Genomic DNA, 24,683 nt, shown 5'->3' on the forward strand with positions numbered 1-24,683 from the left:
TTAATAAAAGAGTCATGAAGACACACACACAAAATACTATATGGACATAATACTTACAGTACATGTATCAGCATTTGCTGTGTAAAATATTCTTCTTAAGGGATGTCACTTTTTACATACCTAGTCTGAGTGGTCCACGGTAAATTTATTCCTGACAGCCAAAGTTGATAAGAATGAAAGATTCCCATTGGATTCCATAGAAAATGCATTTGGGTCATTTTTGACCCACTTGTGGAAGCTTAGGGTAGTAATAAAAAATGTCAATTTCTTCAAATGTATAAAAAGTTTATCAAAAAATTGAATGGCATTATATCAAAAACATGTTTTTTGAGGAATGCCTGGAATATGACTTGATAAAAAATTTTCATTCCCAAGATATTTCAAGAAAACAACCTCACCGGGTCATTTTTGACCCACTTATGCATCTAAGGGTTGAGAATTGTTTTGAATCATGTAGGAAAGGTGAAGTCACAGTGTTCTGAATCTGTTTACATTCCATTCCTTTGCACTAGGTAATGCTATCAGCATTTGACCTCATTGTTTATTTGTGACTTATTATTGTTATTTATGTGTTTATTTGTACTTTAATAAAGAAATTAAGTGTTCCAAAATGTTTTTGTGAATTGTAGATTAGTAAAAAAAAAAATATATATATATATATATATATATATACGTATATATATAGACCCTACTCACCAACGTCACAGAATGACGTTCCGCTGTATCTGGCCGCCATATTGTCCATCATTTTTTTATCCGTATTCTCAATGGTTTCAATTTGTCGTGCCATTTATAGTGCAATTCATGGAAGCCCTGGTGCTTTCAGACGCTGTAAACTCATTGGATGCGTTGCATAAAAGGCGTTATGTGGAAAAGCTTCATTCAATCCATTCGCCAGATCAATATTTGATGCCTAAATCGATATTTTTCGACCCGCTGTCTTCGCCCTCTCTGCCTGACATCTGCTACCCTGATATCTACAACTATCTTGTTCACACAAAATGAGCCTATTCTCACGAAACTTTGAAAAACTTTAAGAGCAGCACTCTAAGCAACATTACCCCGTGTGACCCTTTACTTCCAATTTTCTAAAATGGCGACAATCAATTAAAAAAAAGGTTGACTGCGATGGCCGACGCTTCAAGGATAGGTGGATATTGGACTATTTCTTCAATAAAACACGCAACAAATGTGTCTGCCTCATTTGCAAAGAGACAGTCGCTGTTTTCAAAGAGTTCGATGTGACGTGATAATGATATTACCGAACAAGACACGCTGACATGTACGACAACATTACAGGGAAGATACGCAGCGAGAAATTATAGCAACTTGACGCTAGTTTAATTTCACGGCAGCAGTATTTCGCAAGAGCCCAAGTGTCGAAAGAGAACGCCACAAAGACGAGACTGTTGAAATTATGAATTAAAAAAAATAATAAAGCAAATGTGACACACAGAAGGGCTTGCTAACATTTGTTTAAATATATTGTTCGATGTAAATCAGCCAAGGTAGCCCCTCGCATTTTTACCACACCAAATCTGGCCCCCTTTGCAAAAGGTTTGGACACACCTGTTTAACTGATGATCCGTAGACGAGACCAGCTTCCAGCTAAATATTATTCAAAATGTAATGATGGTGGAAGAAATAAGCATCTTGAATTTGAAACTGTATGTTGTCGGCGATTAGCCTCGCAATGATCTTAATAGTGGTTGTCAGCCTAAACCCCTCTAAATATATATTAAATGCATCTTACCAGATATAAAATGACTACTACATAATCTGTGGTAATCGTTTGGAGCCCAGTTTTCTCGTCGAATTGCAGCAGTCCATCTCGCTCTCCTCTCCGGGTCTCTCGGAATACGGTAGAACTTCAAGTCTCTCCGCCTATCTTCTCTGTTATTGCAACCGACCGCCACACACGCCTTCACCATTTGGATTATTAATGTTAACGGGCAGAAAAACACGCCATAATAGGAGGAATTTACGTAGCGGTAATGCGTCAACACGACGAGTTGACGGACAATATGGCGCGGAGGCGTGGTTGTGACGTCATGTGAGTAGGGTCTATATACATATATATATATATATATATATACATATATATATATATATATATACACATATATATAGTCGACTAATCGTTAAAAAAGTTTGCTGACTAATCGGGAGAAAAATAGTCGATTGACTTAAACCTTTCTCCCAGAATGTATTTGGCACTGATAGACCATGACCGGAGATATGATCGTTTGAATGCCATGGTAGGAAATATGTTTTCTCCACTCGAGGGCACTCATGTTCTTTGGACAGGTAATATTTAATTTTTGTAGAATTTTCCAGATGGAATTCATTATTTTTGTGTATTCTTTTGGCCGAAGATGGTCATGATAGTGGTCATGATAACAGTTCATAGTGATGACGTTGTGCTCACAAAAATTTATACCAGTGTTTAAAAAAAGACATTGAAAGCAGTTACTCATCATTTCACCGAATACTTTTTTTGCTTGTGATTGAGTACATTTTCTGAATGATTATTTTTACTTATATACTGTATATATACAGTGCCTTGCAAAAGTATTCGGCCCCCTTGAATCTTGCAACCTTTCGCCACATTTCAGGCTTCAAACATAAACTTTTTTAACAAATATAAAACTGAAAAGTGGGGCGTGCAATATTATTCGGCCCCTTTACTTTCAGTGCAGCAAACTCACTCCAGAAGTTCAGTGAGGATCTCTGAATGATCCAATGTCCTAAATGACCGATGATGATAAATAGAATCCACCTGTGTGTAATCAAGTCTCCGTATAAATGCATCTGGTCTGTGATAGTCTCAGGGTTCTGTTTAAAGTGCAGAGAGCATTATGAAAACCAAGGAACACACCAGGCAGGTCCGAGATACTGTTGTGGAGAAGTTTAAAGCCGGATTTGGATACAAAAAGATTTCCCAAGCTTTAAACATCTCAAGGAGCACTGTGCAAGCCATCATATTGAAATGGAAGGAGCATCAGACCACTGCAAGTCTACCAAGACCCGGCCGTCCTTCCAAACATTCTTCTCAAACAAGGAGAAAACTGATCAGAGATGCAGCCAAGAGGCCCATGATCACTCTGGATGAACTGCAGAGATCTACAGCTGAGGTGGGAGAGTCTGTCCATAGGACAACAATCAGTCGTACACTGCACAAATCTGGCCTTTATGGAAGAGTGGCAAGAAGAAAGCCATTTCTCAAAGATATCCATAAAAAGTCTCGTTTAAAGTTTGCCACAAGCCACCTGGGAGACACACCAAACATGTGGAAGAAGGTGCTCTGGTCAGATGAAACCAAAATTGAACTTTTTGGCCACAATGCAAAACGATATGTTTGGCGTAAAAGCAACACAGCTCATCACCCTGAACACACCATCCCCACTGTCAAACATGGTGGTGGCAGCATCATGGTTTGGGCCTGCTTTTCCTCAGCAGGGACAGGGAAGATGGTTAAAATTGACGGGAAGATGGATGCAGCCAAATACAGGAACATTCTGGAAGAAAACCTGTTGGTATCTGCACAAGACCTGAGACTGGGACGGAGATTTATCTTCCAACAGGACAATGATCCAAAACATAAAGCCAAATCTACAATGGAATGGTTCATAAATAAACATATCCAGGTGTTAGAATGGCCAAGTCAAAGTCCAGACCTGAATCCAATCGAGAATCTGTGGAAAGAGCTGAAGACTGCTGTTGACAAACACTCTCCATCCAACCTCACTGAGCTCGAGCTGTTTTGCAAGGAAGAATGGGCAAGAATGTCAGTCTCTCGATGTGCAAAACTGATAGAAACATACCCCAAGCGACTTGCAGCTGTAATTGGAGCAAAAGGTGGCGCTACAAAGTATTAACGCAAGGGGGCCGAATAATATTGCACGCCCCACTTTTCAGTTTTTTATTTGTTAAAAAAGTTTAAATTATCCAATAAATTTTGTTCCACTTCACGATTGTGTCCCACTTGTTGTTGATTCTTGACAAAAAATTAAAATTTTATATCTTTATGTTTGAAGCCTGAAATGTGGCGAAAGGTTGCAAGGTTCAAGGGGGCCAAATACTTTTGCAAGGCACTGTACATATATATATATATATATATATATATATATATATATATATATATATATATATATATATATATATATATTAGGGGTGTAACGGTACACACAAATCTCGGTTCGGTACGTACCTTGGTTTTGAGGTCACGGTTCGGTACATTTTCGGTACAGTAAGAAAACAAAATGCAAAATATACTGTAAATGTTTATTACACACTTTTGTGCTTTCAACAATAGGAACATTAGCATATAAAAAGCTAGAATTCTGCTCAAAAATAGAAAATACAATATTCTGAAATGTTGATATTTTGAAAAACAAAATAAAAAATAACATTGGCTAAGACCTTTTCTTTAAAAAAAAATATCTGATGTGCAAAATTGAACAGTTGCAACACTGATCAGTTTCAAATTTCTCATATTATTAACTTTATGACCGTTTCTTCCATGTCTACATTTAACCGTTACCCACGCTGCTCACTGCACTTCTGAGTGGTGCGACGGCCCTGGCCGTTTAATTGTTATCTTTTTTTAGACTCTCGGTCAGCTAATCGTCGCGTCCAACAGCTGGCTGCTTCCCCTCCCAATGTGCCGTACTCTGATTGACGCCGGAAAGGCAGACGACGCAGCCGCCGCTGATGGGCCACCCGAGGAAGGGTGCCAACTTCAGAAACTAGCCGCTGTCTGTCATGTATCCATTGTGCAGCCCTTTGTTTACATTTGCGGCAATAACGACACTTGCTTTACGGCAGCTAAACCGATACAAGGTAGTACTATTAGGCCGTTGTTTGAGCTCACATCCTTGCGTGTGTGTTGTATTGTGCCTGAGTCTTGTTAACCAAATAAAGGCAGCGTTAACAGAAGTCATCTGACCGCTCGTCATTTTACAGCCAACACTCAGAGTTCGCATTTGACAGCAAACGTGCCACGTACCTCCTCGCCAGCTGTTTGCTCGCCATTCATTCACCAGTACATTTGATCGCTGTTTTGTTACACTCCCGCTTTTTCAGTGAGGTATTTTGTGTTCATTCGTTATTGGATCGTTTTTGTTCACCACTGTAAATAAGAGCACCGCAGCCGTAGAGGTAGACTGCCGTTTTCGTTCAACCCGTTTTGTTTAGTGTAGAAGCCAGGGTAGTGGCTGTCTTTTTTTTTTATTTCCTTTTTACGACCAGGGTTTACTTAGCGGGTGGGGTTTAAGTGTAGTTTCATTTTGTTTGTTGTTTTGGCCTGGGCTTACGCTGAAGCCAGCTCCTTCCGTATTTTGTATATTTTGTTCATTGCGAGTTCGACTTATGTGAATAAATTTGTGTCCACTTGCAACTTGTGTGTGTGGCTCGTTTTATGTTACGCGCTTAGCGAGCCGTCTATGGGGCGTAATTAACGGTTGGATTATGGGATGCATGAGCGGGCATTCCGCGCTTGCGTTAAATGCGTCAAATATTTAACCGTGATTAGGCATGTGCCGGTATGAGATTTTGACGGTACGATAACCGTGAGCAAAAATACCGCGGTTTCACGGTATCACGGTATTGCAATTATAGCTCCAAAATGTGTTATTTTGAGATGTATGGGTTTAAAAAAAAAAACAACTTCTTTCCATTGAACAGGATTTTTTTTTTTAGAACATAGTTGCAAATTGGAATATGAATGTATTGTTAAAATATATAAATTATCAATTAAAAAAAAAAAAAAAATTAAATAAAATTAAAATATGACGTAGACTATACCCACAGCCACAGCTCAAGTTGCTCAAGTTTAGAGCAAGAACAAAATTATTTCTATAAAAAAAGTAAAAACTCTTTTGAATAAAATTTTTAAAAATTTATACTGCATAATTTTTTTGGAGGATTGAAAAGCTCAAGTGAAGTTTCGCCATTTTCAGCCACTGTGTCAACTCTAGTCTACATGATGTCATGCCTTTGTGTTAGAAAGAACAAAGAATTCAAAAGTTAATAAGTTAGTTAAAAATGTTTAAGTTAGTTAAAATGTAAATATTGTTGTGGAAAGGTTTCATCTTAAAAAAAAAATAATAATAATAATAATTGGGAGTGAGACCTCTCCTTGATCCAGCGAACGTGGATTTGTGCTTAGGGCAAAATCATCTTTCCTCAATTAACGATCTTTGATGCTATGCCTTTTTTCCCCCTTCATTCAAGAGAATCATGCTTGTTTTCTCACTCTGCGGTTGTAACACTCGACGAAGTTGCTCTCCCAGCTAAGCCTAGGCTAACATTCGTCTTTTATAAGCTTTTAGTTAGTTTGTATATCGAATTTCAAAGGAAAATATGTGTTTTGTTTTTGGCGAACTCATAGTGCTAATCTGTTTAGCTACTCACACATGGAAAAATACAATTGTACAACGTTTTAAATGTATTAATTCTGTATATTTCACTTACCACGATTTGAGAGCTCAATAAATTGAAGAAAAGAACGCCTTATGTTTGGAGTATTTGTTTAGGGTTTGCTGGCTGTTTAGCCGATAATCACTTTCACACGCAGCAACAAACGGGAGGGGGTGAGCGCTGCCGCGCCACGCCACTTCTGGCTGGATTTTTGACACATGAAAAATGGCGAATACCGTACTACGGTCTGACGGAAAATTTTAGTGGTTTTGAAACCGCGACGTTTTCACACCACGGTAAACCGTGAAACCGGTAACCGGCACATGTCTAACCGTGATTAATTCAAAAAATTTATTACCGCCCGTTAATGTGCTAAATTTGACAGCACTTTACATTACGTCAGAAACTCGTTTCGGTACGCCTCCGTTCCAAACCGAGGACCCCAAACCGAAACGGTTCAGGAAAATGTTTGGCTACTTTACCCACCTCTGGTTGTTGTTGGCATTAACAGAGAACAAAAGTACTCAAAATCAATAAGAAAAGCATCCTGAATAATAAGTCTTAAAATGTATTACAACATTAAAAAATTATGTTCCGTTATCAACATAATCTATTGGGGTATAGTTATGTTGAAAATTATTATGTTTTTTTTGCGTTATATTAAATGAATGAATCTTACGTATCAATCCACTGTTGTAAGGTGTCCCGCAACTGCTCTCTCTGGATGGGCTTTGCCAGGGTACGAAGTGTAGGTTGGAACTCTGTGACGGAAGGGGGCAGGTACTTGAACCAGCTGCCTGTACTAGCGTCTTCTTGAAGCACATTTTTGTCCTTCGCTGAGGAAAGACACATAATTGAAGGGAGGAACTTAAATATGGCAGTTAAAAGGCAGAGATTGGATTTCTCCTCATTTTAATATCTATTTCTGTGCTATGTGACTGTACGCAGCATTGACGAAGTAAAACTACTTCGTTACTGTACTTAAGTACCTTTTTGTGTATCTGTACTTTACTAAGTTTTACAACAGGTATCTGTACTTTTCACTCCACTACTTTTTAAATTGTCGCTTGCGTTACACGTTACTTTTGTTTTGTTTTGTTTTCCCCACATTGTGAACTGACAGTTTTGTTTTCATGCCTCAGGTGCAATCGATTAACCCCGTACAACTACACCGTGACTGAATACTAGAGGCAGCAACACGAGTACAGCAAGATTGGGCAGGTGAACAAGATATTGACCATTAATAGAAGTCCCAGAGAATTCTGTGGGCATGTGTATTGGGAAAGAACAAATGGACCTCTGCTGGGCATTCAAGTTTTAAAAACCACCACACTCTTGTACAGTGGCGGTATGCGCCTGATAGTTGCTTGTAATCCACCATTAAGCTAAGTTTTGGAGTTTTTGAGCTTGTCAAGTTGTAGCTTGTTAAGTAACAGTGCAGTCAATTTTATTGCTTGTTCTTTCCATTCTGTACAGTTTTAAATAAAACCGAGCAGTTAATGAATTTTCTGGTTCTTTTTTTTTTGGGGGGGGGGGCATCGGGAGAAAATACTTTTATTTTTTACTTGTAATTTCAAAGTAAGTAGTTTTGTACTTTTACCGGAGTCAGTTTTTTCTTAAATACTTGTACTTTTACTTAAGCAATTTTTTGGCACCTATATCTTTACTTTTACCTAAAAAAAAAAAAAAAAGTGAGTACCACTGATCAAAATGTTACAATATCTAAACAAAACATGTAAATGAAACGCCGATTCTGACTTATTTAGGTAAAAAAAAAAAAAAAAAAAAAAAAAAAAAAAAAAAACGAGAAAGAAAAGTTAACGCATTAACTACTTCTGTCCCAATCACATAAATTGGATTTACGAGAACTCATAAATCTCACAAGTATGGTAGCTACAGTGGCTATTTAAAGTCTTCACACCAGCTATCAAAATTTAGGTTTGTATGCCACCGGCTCCTTCTACTGGCCAACTCGGAACCTACAGGCAAGAATATGCCCACAATTAATTAATGAGACAAAAAAAATAAGAGCTCTGAGGATCTATGCATATACAAAACTAGTAAATTTAAGTGTGATCTTCCTCCTCGTAGCAATTTTAATACCATACTACCATTTAAATTGCCTTTTGAAATGGCTTGTATTCGTCTTGTGTTCTATTAATATTGTTACTATTTATATCCAATGTAGAATAGCAAAACCTGGGAGTGTAGCCAGATCTACATCGCTGTCATATGATTTTTGAAAATCATTACTTATTATCATAGACTTCAAGTACGTCACTTATATTTACCCGCAGGTGTGGTCGCGGTGACATTTTCCAGAATGGAAAAGAGCAGGCCACAGCTAAGAGTCGATTCCCCTGGCCTGCCTCCTCCTCCCTCATGGTGCATGTAGAAAACAGCATAAGCTTGAAATAAAGTGGTCACCAGAAGTTCCACGAGGCTACACACTTGGGCTTTGATACCAGCACCTGAAAAAAATGTTTTAGAAAAATAAACATACTGTTTTCATGAGAGTATAGATAGGGTGGATCTCATGTCTGCAGTCTTGTTTTCTGTAGCCCTTTTAATTTTCATTTTAGTCTTTTGGAAGAAAATATGAGTACTAGTCATATTCTAATCAAACTGTGTTCATCTTCGTCTAGTTTTAGTCAACAAAAACACAAATTTTGTCTAGTTTTAGTCGACAATTAATCAAAAATGTTTTCGTCTGTAAACTTCAAAAGTTTTAGCCCATGAATAAATGAATAAAAGGTTTCCAACCATGTCTAATAAACATTGACAGACGAGCACATAACTGTAAAGTCTACAAGGACATCACCATCTTCGTGATGCACTTCGTCACTCAGCAGGAAAACAGGACATTCATTTCAATTGATTAAACTCAACTGGATGCCACGAATTGTATGTAAAAAATTTCCAAGAGTTTAAGATGACACACACTACACTACAGTGGTATGAAAAAGTGTCTGAACCTTTTGGAATTTCTCACATTTCTGAATAAAATCACCATCGAATGTGATGAGCATACATGCCCTCATGTGGAGAAAAAACATTGTTACTTATGATCGGTATAATGGAGTCGTGGTTATTTCTGCGACGTCTCATTGGTGAAACTGAGATCGTCATTCATATCTCTGGCGAAAATAAAGTCAATATTTAGAATAAAGGGGAAAAATGTAACTAGGAGTTTAGCCCTAAGTAGCGGAGTAAGAGTAGTGTTTCTTCTTTACAAACCTACTCGAGTAAAAAGTACTGTATGATTAAACTACTCTTAAGATTTTTCTCAAAAATACAGTGGTATAAAAAAGTATCTGAACCTTTTGGAATTTCTCTCTGCATAAAAACACCATCAAATGTGATCTGATCTTTGTCAAAATCACACAGATGAAAAAACTGTCTGCTTTAACTGAAACCACCCATTTATAGGTTTTCATATTTTAATGATAGTATGCAAAGAATGCCAGAGGAGGGAAAAATAAGTAAGTAAACCATCACATTTAATATTTTGTGGCCCCCTCCTTAGGCAGCAATAACTTCAACCAGACACTTCCGGTAGCTGAAAATCAGTCTGGCACATCAATCAGGACTAATCTTGGCCCATTGTTCTCTACAGAACTGACGTAGTTCAGTCAGGTTCTTGGGATGTCTAGCATAAATCGCCGTCTTTAGGTCATGCCACAGCATCTCAATTGGATTCAAGTCTGGACTTTGACTTGGCCACTCCAGAACGTGTATGTTCTTCTTCTGAAACCATTCTGAAGCTGATTTACTTCTGTGTTTTGGATCATTGTCTTGTTGCAGCATCCATCCTCTTTTTAGCTTCAACTGTCTGACAGACGGGCTCAGGTTTTCCTGCAAAACATCCTGATAAACATTTGAAACTCTCTCCATTTGGAGACAACTTCTCTGACTGTCAATTAATGAACATCCATACATTTAAAGATGGTTTTGTATCCTTTCCCAGCTTTATACAAATCAATAATCCTTGATTGCAGGTCTTCAGACAGCTCTTTTGACCAAGCCAAGATGCACATCAGACAACGCTTCTCATCAAGACAATTCTTACCAGGTAAGTGTTTTATGGTGGGCAAGGCAGCTTTAAACCACTCATCAGTGATTGGGCACACACCTGACTTAAATTGTTTGGTAAAAACTGGTTTCAATTGCTCTTTAAGTCTCATTAGGCAGAGGATTCACTTACTTATTCTTCCCCCTTCTGTCATTGTTTGCATCCTAACCTAATTGAAATATGAAAACCTATTAATGTTTGGGTGGTTTTAGTTGAAGCAGACACTGTTTTTGCATCTGTGTGAATTGGACAAAGATGAGATCACATTTGATGGTGATTTTATGCAAATTCCAAAAGATTCAGATACTTTTTCATACCAATGTACATTGCAGTGCGCTTTATAATGCGGTGTGTCCTACATATCTATACATTATATATATACAGTGCCTTGCAAAAGTATTCGGCCCCCTTGAACCTTGCAACCTTTCGCCACATTTCAGGCTTCAAACATAAAGATATAAAATTTTAATTTTTTGTCAAGAATCAACAACAAGTGGGACACAATCGTGAAGTGGAACAAAATGTATTGGATAATTTAAACTTTTTTAACAAATAAAAAACTGAAAAGTGGGGCGTGCAATATTATTCGGCCCCCTTGCGTTAATACTTTGTAGCGCCACCTTTTGCTCCAATTACAGCTGCAAGTCGCTTGGGGTATGTTCCTATCAGTTTTGCACATCGAGAGACTGACATTCTTGCCCATTCTTCCTTGCAAAACAGCTGGAGCTCAGTGAGGTTGGATGGAGAGTGTTTGTGAACAGCATTCTTCAGCTCTTTCCACAGATTCTCGATTGGATTCAGGTCTGGACTTTGACTTGGCCATTCTAACACCTGGATACGTTTATTTTTGAACCATTCCATTATAGATTTGGCTTTATGTTTTGGATCATTGTCCTGTTGGAAGATAAATCTCCGTCCCAGTCTCAGGTCTTGTGCAGATACCAACAGGTTTTCTTCCAGAATGTTCCTGTATTTGGCTGCATCCATCTTCCCGTCAATTTTAACCATCTTCCCTGTCCCTGCTGAAGAAAAGCAGGCCCAAACCATGATGCTGCCACCACCATGTTTGACAGTGGGGATGGTGTGTTCAAGGTGATGAGCTGTGTTGCTTTTAAGCCAAACATATCGTTTTGCATTGTGGCCAAAAAGTTCAATTTTGGTTTCATCTGACCAGAGCACCTTCTTCCACATGTTTGGTGTGTCTCCCAGGTGGCTTGTGACAAACTTTAAACGAGACTTTTTATGGATATCTTTGAGAAATGGCTTTCTTCTTGCCACTCTTCCATAAAGGCCAGATTTGTGCAGTGTACGACTGATTGTTGTCCTATGGACAGACTCTCCCACCTCAGCTGTAGATCTCTGCAGTTCATCCAGAGTGATCATGGGCCTCTTGGCTGCATCTCTGATCAGTTTTCTCCTTGTTTGAGAAGAAAGTTTGGAAGGACGGCCGGGTCTTGGTAGATTTGCAGTGGTCTGATGCTCCTTCCATTTCAATATGATGGCTTTCACAGTGCTCCTTGAGATGTTTAAACCTTGAGAAATCTTTTTGTATCCAAATCCGGCTTTAAACTTCTCCACAACAGTATCTCGGACCTGCCTGGTGTGTTCCTTGGTTTTCATAATGCTCTCTGCACTTTAAACAGAACCCTGAGACTATCACAGAGCAGGTGCATTTATACGGAGACTTGATTACACACAGGTGGATTCTATTTATCATCATCGGTCATTTAGGACAACATTGGATCATTCAGAGATCCTCACTGAACTTCTGGAGTGAGTTTGCTGCACTGAAAGTAAAGGGGCCGAATAATATTGCACGCCCCACTTTTCAGTTTTTTATTTGGTAAAAAAGTTTAAATTATCCAATAAATGTTGTTCCACTTCACGATTGTGTCCCACTTGTTGTTGATTCTTGACAAAAAAAATAAATTTCATATCTTTATGTTTGAAGCCTGAAATGTGGCGAAAGATTGCAAGATTCAAGGGGGCCGAATACTTTTGCAAGGCACTGTACACTCTAAATTGTCCGTAGGTATGAGTGTGTGCGTGAATGGTTGTGTGTCTCCTTGTGCCCTGCGATTGGCTGGCAACCAGTTCAGGGTGTCCCCTGCCTACTGCCCGTTGTTAGCTGGGATAGGCTCCAGCACCTCCGCGACCCTCGTGAGGAATAAGCGGCATGGAAAATGAATGAATGAATGAATGAATGTATATATATATATATATATATATATATATATATATATATATATATATGTTTTAGGGCTGTCAAAATTATCACGTTAACGAGCGGTAATTAATTTTTTTAATTAATCCCGTTAAAATATTTGACGCAATTAACGCACAAATGCCCCGCTCAAACAGATTAAAATGAGAGCACAGTGAAAGGTGTACTTGTTGTGTTTTTCCGAGTTTTGCCGCCTTCTGCTGGCGCTTTGGTGCGACTGATTTTATAGGCTTCAGCACCCATTAGCAATGTGTAAGTAATTATTGACATCAACAATGGCGGGCTACTAGTTTATTTTTTGATTGAAAATTTTACAAATTTTATTAAAACGAAAATATGAAGAAGGGTTTTGATATAAAATTTCTATAACTTGTCTTTTAAGAACTACAAGTCTTTCTATCCATGGATCGCTTTAACAGAATGTTAATAATGGTAATGCCATCTTGTTGATTTATTGTTATAATAAAGAAATACAGTACTTATGTACCGTTTGTTGAATGTATATATCCATCTTGTCTTATCTTTTCATTCCAACAATAATTTAAAGAAAAATATGGCATATTTTATAGATGGTTTAAATTGCGATTAATTGCGATTAATTACGATTAATTAATTTTTAAGCTGTAATTAACTCAATTAAAAATTTTAATCATTTGACACCTTAATATATTTATATGTATATAAATATATATGAAAAAAGTTTTAAAATAGGCCATTCATTGACGATGCGCTTTATAATGCGATGCGCCTCAAAGTGCGGAAAATACGGTAAATTGTGACGCCGTCATAAATCGTCGTACATTCGAGCATGTCGTCATATGTCAAGACAAATGACAGTTTAAATTTTACATTGAATGTCGAAAGGATCATATGTTGAAGCGATCATATGTCGAGGTACAACTGTATTAGGGCCATTTAATTAATAATTAAAGTGCAAATCATACATAATGCTTCTTTAAACTTTTGTTGTGGTCTATATGAATGACTGATGGGATCTCTGGTAGGAGATGATGTCAACAGAGGAGGAGTGAGGATCAAGAAACAAAGAGGGTGCAAAAAAGAAATCCTATTTAGCCATAGTATTAGGGAAAACATCTTGCTGGCATGATATTATACTACCATGTTGTGGCTGATTGAGCAACTGATGAATAGACGCCTTTCGTGCTAACAAGAAATCAGCAAGCGCCTGGCGCGGGGAGCTGTCCTCCAGCAGCATCATGGACAGTAGGGCCTCCGCAATGGCCTGGTCTGACACCGCACGACCCCGCAGCAGAGACCTGCTGTCTAAAAGAATGGTTGACCTGGAAAAACAAAAAAAAGAGTGCACAGTTGTTCATAGTCCAGAAGTTCAAAAAAAACTTTACAAACCATTTTCTGAACAGTTTCTATTCGTTCACTGCCACAATTGACCTTTTGCAAACCTCAAAACAGCCAGTGACCAATTACACGTCCTAGTAACCGTTGTTAAGTGAGCATGATTCGACAACCTCAGCATTACCCCATTGATTATTTTGCTGGTTACCGTAAGCGTTACCTTACTGCCAACTGCCATACAACTTTACGGAAGCACCGGAAAGGCTCGACAAGACTCAAACGTCTATAATGGTAATTGCTACCTTCCTAAAGCTGAAAAAAAAAAAAAACTGGATTTCAAATGTGTTAAACAGCATGGTATCACTCCCAGCCAGTATTGTTTTTGGCAGCCTTTTTTTATTCTCGTCTTAGTCTTCGACTTTTGGACGATAATACTTATTAGTCTTAGTCGTATTTTAGTCATCTCAAAAGGTGTTTGTCTTAGTCTAGTTTTTGTTGACGAAAACTCAAGACAGGGTTTCCCCCTAGGATTTTTTGAAAGTGTGGTGGTGGGCTGCATCAGAGTCGGACAGCCTCACCATGTCATGCCACGGCGGAAAAAAACTCCCACATTTTTTTCCCCAAGAAGAAAAAATATATATTTGAAATATTTCATTAGCCAGGCTAATGTCGTAGCTCTCAGCTGCTGTAGATGTACGTAAAATGCGTACCTGATTACAGCTACGTTACCCTACGTAATAATACTTTTTTTTGTCTCCTCGTAGCAATAGTACAACTTACATCTCGTGGTGACCCAGGGGTCGGTAACCCAAAATGTTGAAAGAGCCATATTTGACCAAAAAAACAAAAACAAAAACTGATACAGTATGTCTGGAGCCGCAAAAAATTAAAAGCCTTTTAATGAAAGTAACACTGGCTGCATGTATCGATATTAGCTATATTAGCCTACTATCAAAATGACTACGTTGGCTAAAAGTACATAATTAGCCTTCATGATTAAATGTTTATTTTCCCTGCAGTGGATCCTATAGAGAATGACGCACCACGTGACTACTCTGTTGTACGACGCCACCTGAAGTTTAACTTGATTACAATATCCAAGTCCACCGCTCACTTTCGCCGAAAAGTCCGATCCAAACAACTGTAATGCCCCGGATATGGGGAAGAAGGAGAGGAATCAGTATTGGCTTACCCACTTTATTGTGGTGACAAAAATAAAGAAAAACAATAACAAACTAGGCCTGCAAGCAGGACTGAACGGGCCCTCGCAATCTAGCGCAACTCGGACGTCATGCAACTCGGACAGTGTGCAGGTCAGTGTGGTGGCAGATCGTCCTCTCTAATCATCTCATTAGAACCTAACATGCGCGAAAGTTGCCTCTTTACATTCACACACCTAAGAGATAAAAACCCCTATTGGACAGAGGACTACAAAAAAGGAGCGAATAAAGGGTCATCACAGCAACAGACAGAGACGTGGACATGGGCCGTAAAATAAGTATTTTAAAAGGTCTTGAAACTACAATGACTAACCTGAAAAGAACTGGACATATATTTTAAAAAATGAGTGACTTTCTATTGCCACTAGTTGGCGCTGTAGGGTTGATGCAAATGACCCCTACAGGACCCTTCAGACTATGACTCAACAAGCATGATTTTGTTTGGCGCAGATATGTTGTAGAAGTTATGACTGTTCAAAACTTGTGGTGAGACGAAATGGCTTCAGTCATTTTTACTTCTCCTGTTGGACCCTTCTGCTTCAACCAAACCTCAGTATTTTTCATCAGGCACCTGAACACATGTCTTAAGGCTCCCCTGATGCAGGTTTGAGGTGAATAGATTTTTTTTCCTTGGAGGAGGAGCCTGTTTCGTAAAAAAGGCATTTCCTGTTCCCACTAGGGGGCGCTAGGCCTAATGAGTAATATTTCAATGCACTCGTGTTAAGGGTGGGATCCCGCACATACATGCCAGATATGAAAAAGATTGAACGTTGTTTCAAGGAGCTATGAGTCCTTTACTGAATTTGTCATTTTGCCGAAAAAATGGCCGACTTTGGCACCACGCCCAGGTCAGACCCATGAATGAAAACGCACCATTTTGAAAAGTTTAGATTTCATATGTCTCCTGAATTGTCTAACCAATTTTGAAGATGATCCAACTGATTCCCTCTGTGACAAGGTCTCAAATGTGCACCCTGTTAATTGATAAAAATTTCACATTCGATCCAAAATACCCGATTTCCTGTTGGGTTTGGAATATGGGTGCAAGAGAATTTTTGGAGAAGTTTTGCACAAGGTATCGACTCCCCAAATTTCATTGCTCTACGTTAATAAAACCTAATAGGAAACACTTTTTTTAAAAATTCAAGGGGGCGCCACTGAGCCATTTTGTTACATTTTTTTGTAACGTTGCAAGGTTATCGAAATCCACACAAAGCCGCATGTATGTGCAAAATTTGGTGAGTTTTCGTGCATGTCCAGGCCTCCGAATGTAAACTGTACTAGAAATGGACAGAAATTTCACATTCGATCCAAAATACCCAATTTTCTGTTGGATTTGGAATATGGGTGCAAGAGGCTTTTTTGAGCAGTTAGGCATAAGGTATCTACTCCCCAAATTTCATTGCTCTACGTTGAAAAAACCCAATAGGAAAGGCCTTTTTTAAAACTCCTTTCTGTCGCCACTAGTTGGCACTGTAGAGTTGATGCAAATGACCCCTACAGGACCCTTCAGGGTATGACTCTCAACAAGCATGGGAAGTTTGGCGCAGATATGTTGTATATCTGCTGAGTTATGACTGTTCAAAGTATTTTGCGAGACAAATTGTTGACGATCATTTTCACTTTCATGTTTGGACCCCTCCGCTTCAACGAAACCTCAATATTTTTCATCAGGCACCTGAACACAGGTCTTAAGGCTCCCCTGATGCAGATTTGAGGTCAACAGATTTTTTTCCCTTGGAGGAGGAACCTGTCTCGTAAAAAAAGGCATTTCCTGTTCTCACTAGGGGGCGCTAGGCCTAATGGGTAATATTTCAATGCAGTCCTGTTCAGGCTGGGATACCGCATATACATGGCAGATATGAAAAAGATTGAAAGTTGTGTCAAGGAATTATTAGTCATTTACTGAAATCGGTGTTTTGCCGAAAAAATGGCCGACTTTGGCACCACGCCCAGGTCAGACCCATGAATGAAAACACACCATTTTAGAAACTTAAGATCTCATATGTCTCCTGAACAGTCTCACCAATTTTGAAGATGATCCAACTAACTCCCTCGGCGAAAAGGTCTCAAATGTGCACCCTGTAAATCGATAAAAATTTCATATTCGATCCAAAATAACCGATTTCCTGTTGGGTTTGGAATATGGGTGCCAATGCTTTTTTGAAGCGGTTTTAGACAAGGTATAGACTCCCCAAATTTCATCGCTCTACGCTGACAAACCCTAATGTTATAGGCCAATTTAAAAATTTCAAGGGGGCGCCACTGAGCCATTTTGTTACATTTTTTTGCAACGTTGTTAAATTATCAAAATTTACAATTTTCCGCACGTATGTGCAAATTTTGGTGACTTTTCGCGCATGTTCAGGCCTCCAAATTGGCCGTTTTCATTTGACCTGAAAAAAAAAATAAAATAAAATAATAATAATCCTTTGCAAAACAATAGGGCCTTCGCACGCCTAGTGCTCGGGCCCTAAATAACAGCGGGTTGCCGCGACCGCCATCTTTCGCCATCTCACCTGTTCTCCCATTCTTTCTACTCACTTCCCCCTGCGTCACAGCTCCCCAGTCCAATCGTCCCTTAAGGGGGCTGTGCTTAGTTACGGACATTACAATACACAATGGATAGGTTGCCGCTGAACTCTTCACACTCTGCTGCCGCTAGTTTGAAACGGCCTAAAAAAACCCTCTCATTTGCAAGGAGTGGCGGCTTTTATTTTGTTGTGGCAGTGCGCCACAATCTCTTAACTCTTAGGGGAAACCCTGCAAGACTAATTTCGTCTAGTTTTAGTCGACGTTTAACAAATATGTTTTCATCTGTAAAATTTAAAAAAAATAATAATCATACCCACCTGGATGCCACGAACTGCATCTAAAAAAAAAAGTTTTTTAAGAGGACGCTCGCTGTTAGCAATATCCTGATGCTAACGCGAATGTGACTGCAAAGCTAACGCTACGAGTTACATTTGGTGTGTGATGATCACCCAGCACAGACATTTAAAGGCTAAAGCAACATTGCATAGTCTCTCTTGCCAAAATAAGACGACAAATCTTAGCGTGTGCCTCAAAACAAGCAATGGGTCTCCCTCAGAGGTCATGGGTCTTTCAGCAGGAAAATGACCCAAAACACACTTCAAAAAGCACTAGAAAATGGTTTGAGAGAAAGCTCTGGAGACTTCTAAAGTGGCCAACAATGAGCCCAGACCTGAATCCCATAGAACACCTGTGGAGAGATCTGAAAATGGCAGTTTGGAGAAGGCACCCTTCAAATCTCAGAGACCTGGAGCAGTTGGCCAAAGAAGAATGTTCTAAAATTCCAGCAGAGCATTGTAAGAAACTCATTAATGGATAGCGGAAGCGGTTGTTCGCAGATATTTTGTCTAAAGGTTGTGCGACCAAGTATTAGGCTGAGGGTGCCAATACTTTTGTCCGGCCCATTTCTTTTTTTATTGTTTTTGTAAAATGATAATGATTTAATTTTTTTTCCATTCTCTGTTGTGTTTTCTCATTGCAAGCAAAATAAATGAAGATATTACTACCAAAGCATTTGTAATTGCAATCATTTTCTGGGAGAAATTGAGCATTATCTGACCTGAATTGCAGGGATGCCAATTCTTTTGGGGGCCACTGTGCTCCTAGTAAAAAATGTTAGTCTGAAGCCCTGCATAGTGGTGCCATCGTTATCTGATTATATATACCCGTGGACACCATGTCGCGGGCCTGATAACCAAGGAGTCAGAGGAGTGGAGGCGAGTCAAAAGGAGACGTGATTAGGTGGGTTGAGTAACTCAAATCAGCAATATGGGGTGTGGAAACGAGTATTAAATGAATCACATGGGCTAAGTTCATAATACAGGTCTTAATTCATGAATCAGATTTTTTCGTGTTTTTCCAACTCGAGTTAGGCATTAACTTGACGCTCTGAACGTGACAAGTCGCATAGAACTGGACCATTTCAAATCCAATCTGGGTCACTTTCGTATGTGGTTCAAATCCGATCAAGGCCACATTTTTCGAGAATGTCGCGGCGGTCTGTACTGTCAAGTCTTCCAAATCGTAATTCATGTAGCAATTACGTTATCAAAGAGCGAGAGAGACGTAGCGGTGCAGCTGTGCGTTATTAACACCTAGCTTGCATTGAACACAGCTTCTGGGGAAGGGCCGGGCTTGACAACAGTCATAAGAAAATAAAAATGGGTTGAGGATAAGCCTGAGAATGATCGTTTTTCTCTCTGCTCTATATTGCCCCTTTCCCATTGAAACTAGTGGGTCAACGCGCGTTTTTTCCAAGCCGATTTTACTTATTTTTCTTGTAGCATTTTGTGAATGGACACCTTAGTATCCCAACCCTTTGCTTGCTGTAAGTGTTGAACAGGTACAATTTTGACTCGATAGCTTACTGCAATTTTGAATATTTCATTTTTAATATAACCCCTCCGCTGCATTTTGTAAATAAACCCTGTTGCCGCAATGTTGAGGATGTTGCACAGGTATTACTTCAAAATAAAACACTTAAAACACTTTGGTATACGTCTCCTGCCTGCAATGGCTTGACGCTGTTGGAGTCACGAAGCTTGTCAGCTTTGCAACCGTAACTGGAGGGGCGGAGCTTTTGCAAAAGTTCAATTGAGTAATAAACTCTTTTGAGCAACAATAATCAAACAAATGTATGCCCAAGCTATCCAAATTAACAATTGTGTTATTGGGGAAAAAAAAGAGCAGCAAATACCTGAAGTGACCCGTTGTGGCTACTTGTCGGACAAGGATGGGGAAGCGAGCGAGGGCAGGACTGTAGAGACCTCCTGTAGCAGCTTCCAATTGAAGGAGACTGTGCAGACGGCAGCACAACAGGTAGAGACGAGTTGCCTGAAGGTACTGGGAGGCCTCCACGGCACTCCAGATGCGCTCGGGTATCTCCAAAAGGAGTTTGATCTGAGAGGCCATAGTGTAAAACTTGTCCTGCTGCTGACTCTAAAAAACAAAGTCACAAGAATGTATCTTTATACTGTAGTCTGATTAAATGCATTTTTAATAGGTATTATAAACTCTATATGTTTTACTACAATTCTGACAAAAACGATTAAAATTGGGTGAGTTGGATGCCATTTCTGGTTCCGTGGGTTTACGTCACTTTCAACAACGCTAATTCCTTTAATTTTACCAATGAAAAATGCATCTTAATTATGCTACCGGTAGTCCCCGGGTTACAAACGAGTTCCGTTCCTACACTGGCGACGTAACCCAAATTTCCGCGTAAATCGGAATTAACACTTTCAATACCCCTGACTCTCAAAATAACAATCCAAAAAGTCCAAAAATATTGTATTTTGTTTAATGATGGAGGATACACTGCTCTCTGGTGGCAATGTTGGGTCTGTCTGGACTGTCGCCTTCCAGACTCGTCTGACATTGATAAAGCTCAGCTGCGCTCTGGTTTGGGCCACATAAAGCTGTAAGTTGTTTCAGCTAATATATGTTTGTGTATGCATTTGTAATGTAAGTTTAGGGCTGCAGTTTGTGGAATCATGCGTCAGCAATTTGCTCTGAGAACTGTAAATACTTAACATTCGTAGCATTTAAGATAGTAGACTTTTGTTCGGCAAATTAGGCTAATTTAAGACTAGATGGACGTTTGAACACCAATTGTTTTGTGTCAAGTGTTTTATTGTTAAATTGCGTGTCGTTTTGAACATAAGTATATACGTGTGTTACAGCTTTACAAATTGTGAAAAGTGAAGGAAGTCAAAAGCTTCAAAAGCCACAATTGCCTTGTTTGCTGTCTGTCAAGCTAAACAGCTTCATGTTCAGTGAGGACAGAACAAGTCATATTAAAGCAACCGCAATTTCTGGAGAAATTACTATGGGGCTTTGCTGTGTGCAGATACATATCTTAGCCCCGCCCATGTTGATTTGGGGACAATTAGGGCAGTGTTTTTCGACCTTTTGTGAGTCACGGCACATTCTTACATTGGAAAAAAATTCGCGGCAGACCACAAATAAAAAATGTTCCAAAATTATTTTCTGTACAGTATTTTTAATTAAAAAAATAATTTCTCAGTATTTATACTTACACAGTGGGAAACTTGAGCCTGTTTAGATAAACGCAAAGCCGATATCCTTGAAAGGCTCATAATTATTAAACAGGGGGACTTTAGCACTTTAACCGCGTCAGGGCCGAGCATCTCGCTGAGAGTGGCTTTGCAGGGAGGAGGTATTTATTTCTCTGCCACTGTGTGGGACTTTTTGGATTTAGCAACAAGTTCAGCAACAGGGTAACTGGGTTTGAGGGCTTTTTCATTTACCTTTGTCGTTTTTCCTCAAAAAAGTTGTCTGTTTCTATGTTTTCACAAAGACGAACAAAATAGTCCATTGACTTGTTTTGAAGCGATGGGTGTTTCATTTGGAGATGACGTTTCAGCTTGCTTGACACCATGGCTCTGTTTGAGAGCTGCTCGTGTCGCTTTCAAGAACTGCTCGGATTTCTAGCCATCAGCCACCTTGCTGTCCTCGACAGTGTGTAGAAATAAAACACAGGGACAGGATTGACGGTCGTCACATACGGATAAAATAGAAAGGGCACTTTCGTGTATATCGACACTTGACGAGTCTAATCTAATGACGTACAGTAGACGTGCTGGGGACGACATTGTCGCGGACAGCAAGGTGGCTGATGGCTAGAAATCCAAGCAGTTTTTGAACGCGACACGAGCAATACCTCGCTCATCTGCACACGGCCGAAAACTTTCTACCTACTCCAACTCCGCCTGACGACGTACAAAAAAAAAAAAAAAAAAAAAAGAAAAAAAGGATAAAATGCGATACTGGATAATTTCTTGCGGCACACCTGACAATCTCTCGTGGCACACCGGTTGAAAAACACTGAATTAGGGGATACGTACTGTTGATATTTGGCCACTTTCTGTTGATATAGGGGACACGTACTGTTGATATCAGGTCATTTGGGGACATGTCCTGGTCATATAAGGTCATTTGGGGACATTTGGAGGACATATCCTGTTCATATCCGGTCATTTGGGGTCCATGTCCTGGTCATATTAGGTCATTTGGGGGCATTTGGGGGGCATTTGGGGGACATGTCTTGGTCATATCATGTCATTTGGGGGACATGTCCAGGTCATATCAGGTCATTTGAGGACATTTGTTGTAATGGAATCTTTTAGTGTCTAACATAGGCGTCGCCAAACATATTTCTTTGGGGCACATGCCGTAGTATTGATCTGCATTTCACCAGTATAAATTTTACCAGCAACATAATACTATGGAGTTTTCAATCTACATACTGTAGCATAATCTACAGAATGCCTCTATTTAATATGGTCATAATACTCTATTCACTTCATTTATTCAATGTACACATGGCTCCTTCATATTGTAATTTATGAATGTAACTTTGGCTATGATAGGCATATGAGTATGGAGGACCAGGAGTGCAAAAATTCAATAAATAAATACACAATTAAATAAATAATTAAAAGTGTCATTAAAATGCTTCTATTTCAATATTTATTTATTTATTTATTTCAATTTATATTTATTTATTTCAATTTTTATTTATTTATTTCAATTTATATTTATTTATTTCGATTCATATTTATTTCAATTTTTATTTATTTATTTCAATTTATATTTATTTCAAAATTTATTTCAATTTTTATTCTTTTATTTCAACTTTTATTTATTTATTTCAATTTTTATTTATTTATTTCATTTTATATTTATTTCAAAATGTATTTCAATTTTTATTTATTTATTTCAATTTTTATTTATTCATTTCAACTTTTATTTATTTATTTCAATTTTTATTTATTTATTTCATCATTTATTTATTTATTTCAACATTTATTTATTTCACTTTTTATTTATTTCTTTCTTGCACTCTTGTTCCCCGTGTGGCCGCATGAAATAATTTTATCTGTCATTGGCTCATCAAACTCGGTGGGCGGGCGTGAACTAGGCGGGGTTTGAGTTGATCGAGTAACAAGCGATTGCTTCGTCCTATTTCTTCCCAACATGGCGGCATTATCTGAGATTTTGCATGAGCTCTCTTGGGACATGTTAGATTTCTCAGAACAAATTGAAGCAGGACATTTGGACCCTGAGTACGTGTCCTACAAAACAGAGCAATTAATTAACGTTATTGGCATCATCTCGGCTCTGTCAGATCAGGATGTTGATCGAAGAGTTTTCGATAGTTTTTTACTGCGGTCAAGCCAGCCTCCACTCGTAAAAACAAAGTCAAACCAGCCGCCCCTCATTTGGATTTTTGTTTGCATTATGTGCATTACAGTAATGCAATGCGCTGGCTTCAGAATGCAATGAGGTGGCTTCAGAGCGCAAGTCCCTTTATTAAATATATGGGGAAAAAAACGGTGATCTATTCGACAACAGGTCCACTTTAGAGAGACACTGGAGCACCCCTAGACCCAAACTAAATCATTATCATGTAAAAATGATGTCGGAGTACAGAGTAAAACTACTTAGAAAACTGCTAGTTATTTCTGTCATTTAGCTTTATTTCAAAACTTGATTAAAAAAATGAATGAATAAATAAAATCTGGTAAATATCCAAGGACCGTTCCACTTCTGAGTTATACTAGAGTTTCCCGTATGCAGACATCAGCCCGTTTAAAGGCGCTGGCCCGCACGATGTAGAAGCCACAGGCTGGACTCCACCATGGGCTGCTGGTGGAGTTCTTCTCAGAGTGTCCTCGATTAAATTTGCTGCTTCTCCGAGCAGCTCTGGGCACATTTTGGACATATGTATGTTTTGCTTGGACAACACGCGAAATGCGTCGAAGCCTACTACCGCTACACTGACCACGCTACTAATCTTCGTCGTCTTTGTGATTTTGAGGGAGCAATTAATTTTCAGATTATACGGATCTACACTGCCACCTTATGTATCGGGTGTACATAAAAATTAGCCAATGCCTCAGGAATCAATCTATTATCTGAGATCGACTAGTTAAGACTTGCTTTGCTGAGAAACCAATCAGACGTTAGAAACTTTGACGAGCAAACGTGACAGATAAAATTATTTCATGGTTGAACCTCCAGAGGAACAAGAGTGCAAGAATGAAATAAATAAAAAGTGAAATAAATAAAAGTTGAAATAAATAAATAAAAATTGAAATAAATGAATAAAAATCGAAATAAATAAATAAAAATCGAAATAAATGTTGAAATAAATAAATATAAATTGAAATAAATAAAAATCGAATATATATAAAATGAAATAAATAAATATAAATCGAAATAAATATAAATGGAAATAAATAAATAAAAATGGAAATAAATAAATATAAATTGAAATAAATAAATAAAAATTGAAATAAATATTGAAATAAAAGCATTTTAATTACACTTTTAATTATTTATTTAATTGTGTATTTATTTATTGATTTTTTGCACT

At 38.6% G+C, this 24,683-nt stretch overlaps 1 protein-coding gene across 3 annotated transcripts in view; it reads right to left on the reverse strand.

Annotated features, from left to right (window-relative positions):
• cog1 (component of oligomeric golgi complex 1) overlaps positions 1 to 24,683 on the reverse strand; it is a 54,510-nt gene that overhangs the window by 25,545 nt on the left and 4,282 nt on the right. For all 3 annotated transcript variants that reach the window (XM_057861000.1, XM_057860998.1, XM_057860999.1), the window contains exons 2-5: positions 19,980 to 20,221; positions 13,836 to 14,017; positions 8,712 to 8,891; positions 7,100 to 7,256 (exon numbers count right to left, since the gene is read on the reverse strand). In XM_057861000.1, the coding sequence (XP_057716983.1) occupies positions 7,100 to 7,256; positions 8,712 to 8,891; positions 13,836 to 14,017; positions 19,980 to 20,221 (761 nt within the window). The remainder of the gene's footprint in view (positions 1 to 7,099; positions 7,257 to 8,711; positions 8,892 to 13,835; positions 14,018 to 19,979; positions 20,222 to 24,683) is intronic.

This window comes from Corythoichthys intestinalis, chromosome 16 (assembly GCF_030265065.1).
Source record: "Corythoichthys intestinalis isolate RoL2023-P3 chromosome 16, ASM3026506v1, whole genome shotgun sequence".
NCBI lineage: Eukaryota > Metazoa > Chordata > Actinopteri > Syngnathiformes > Syngnathidae > Corythoichthys > Corythoichthys intestinalis.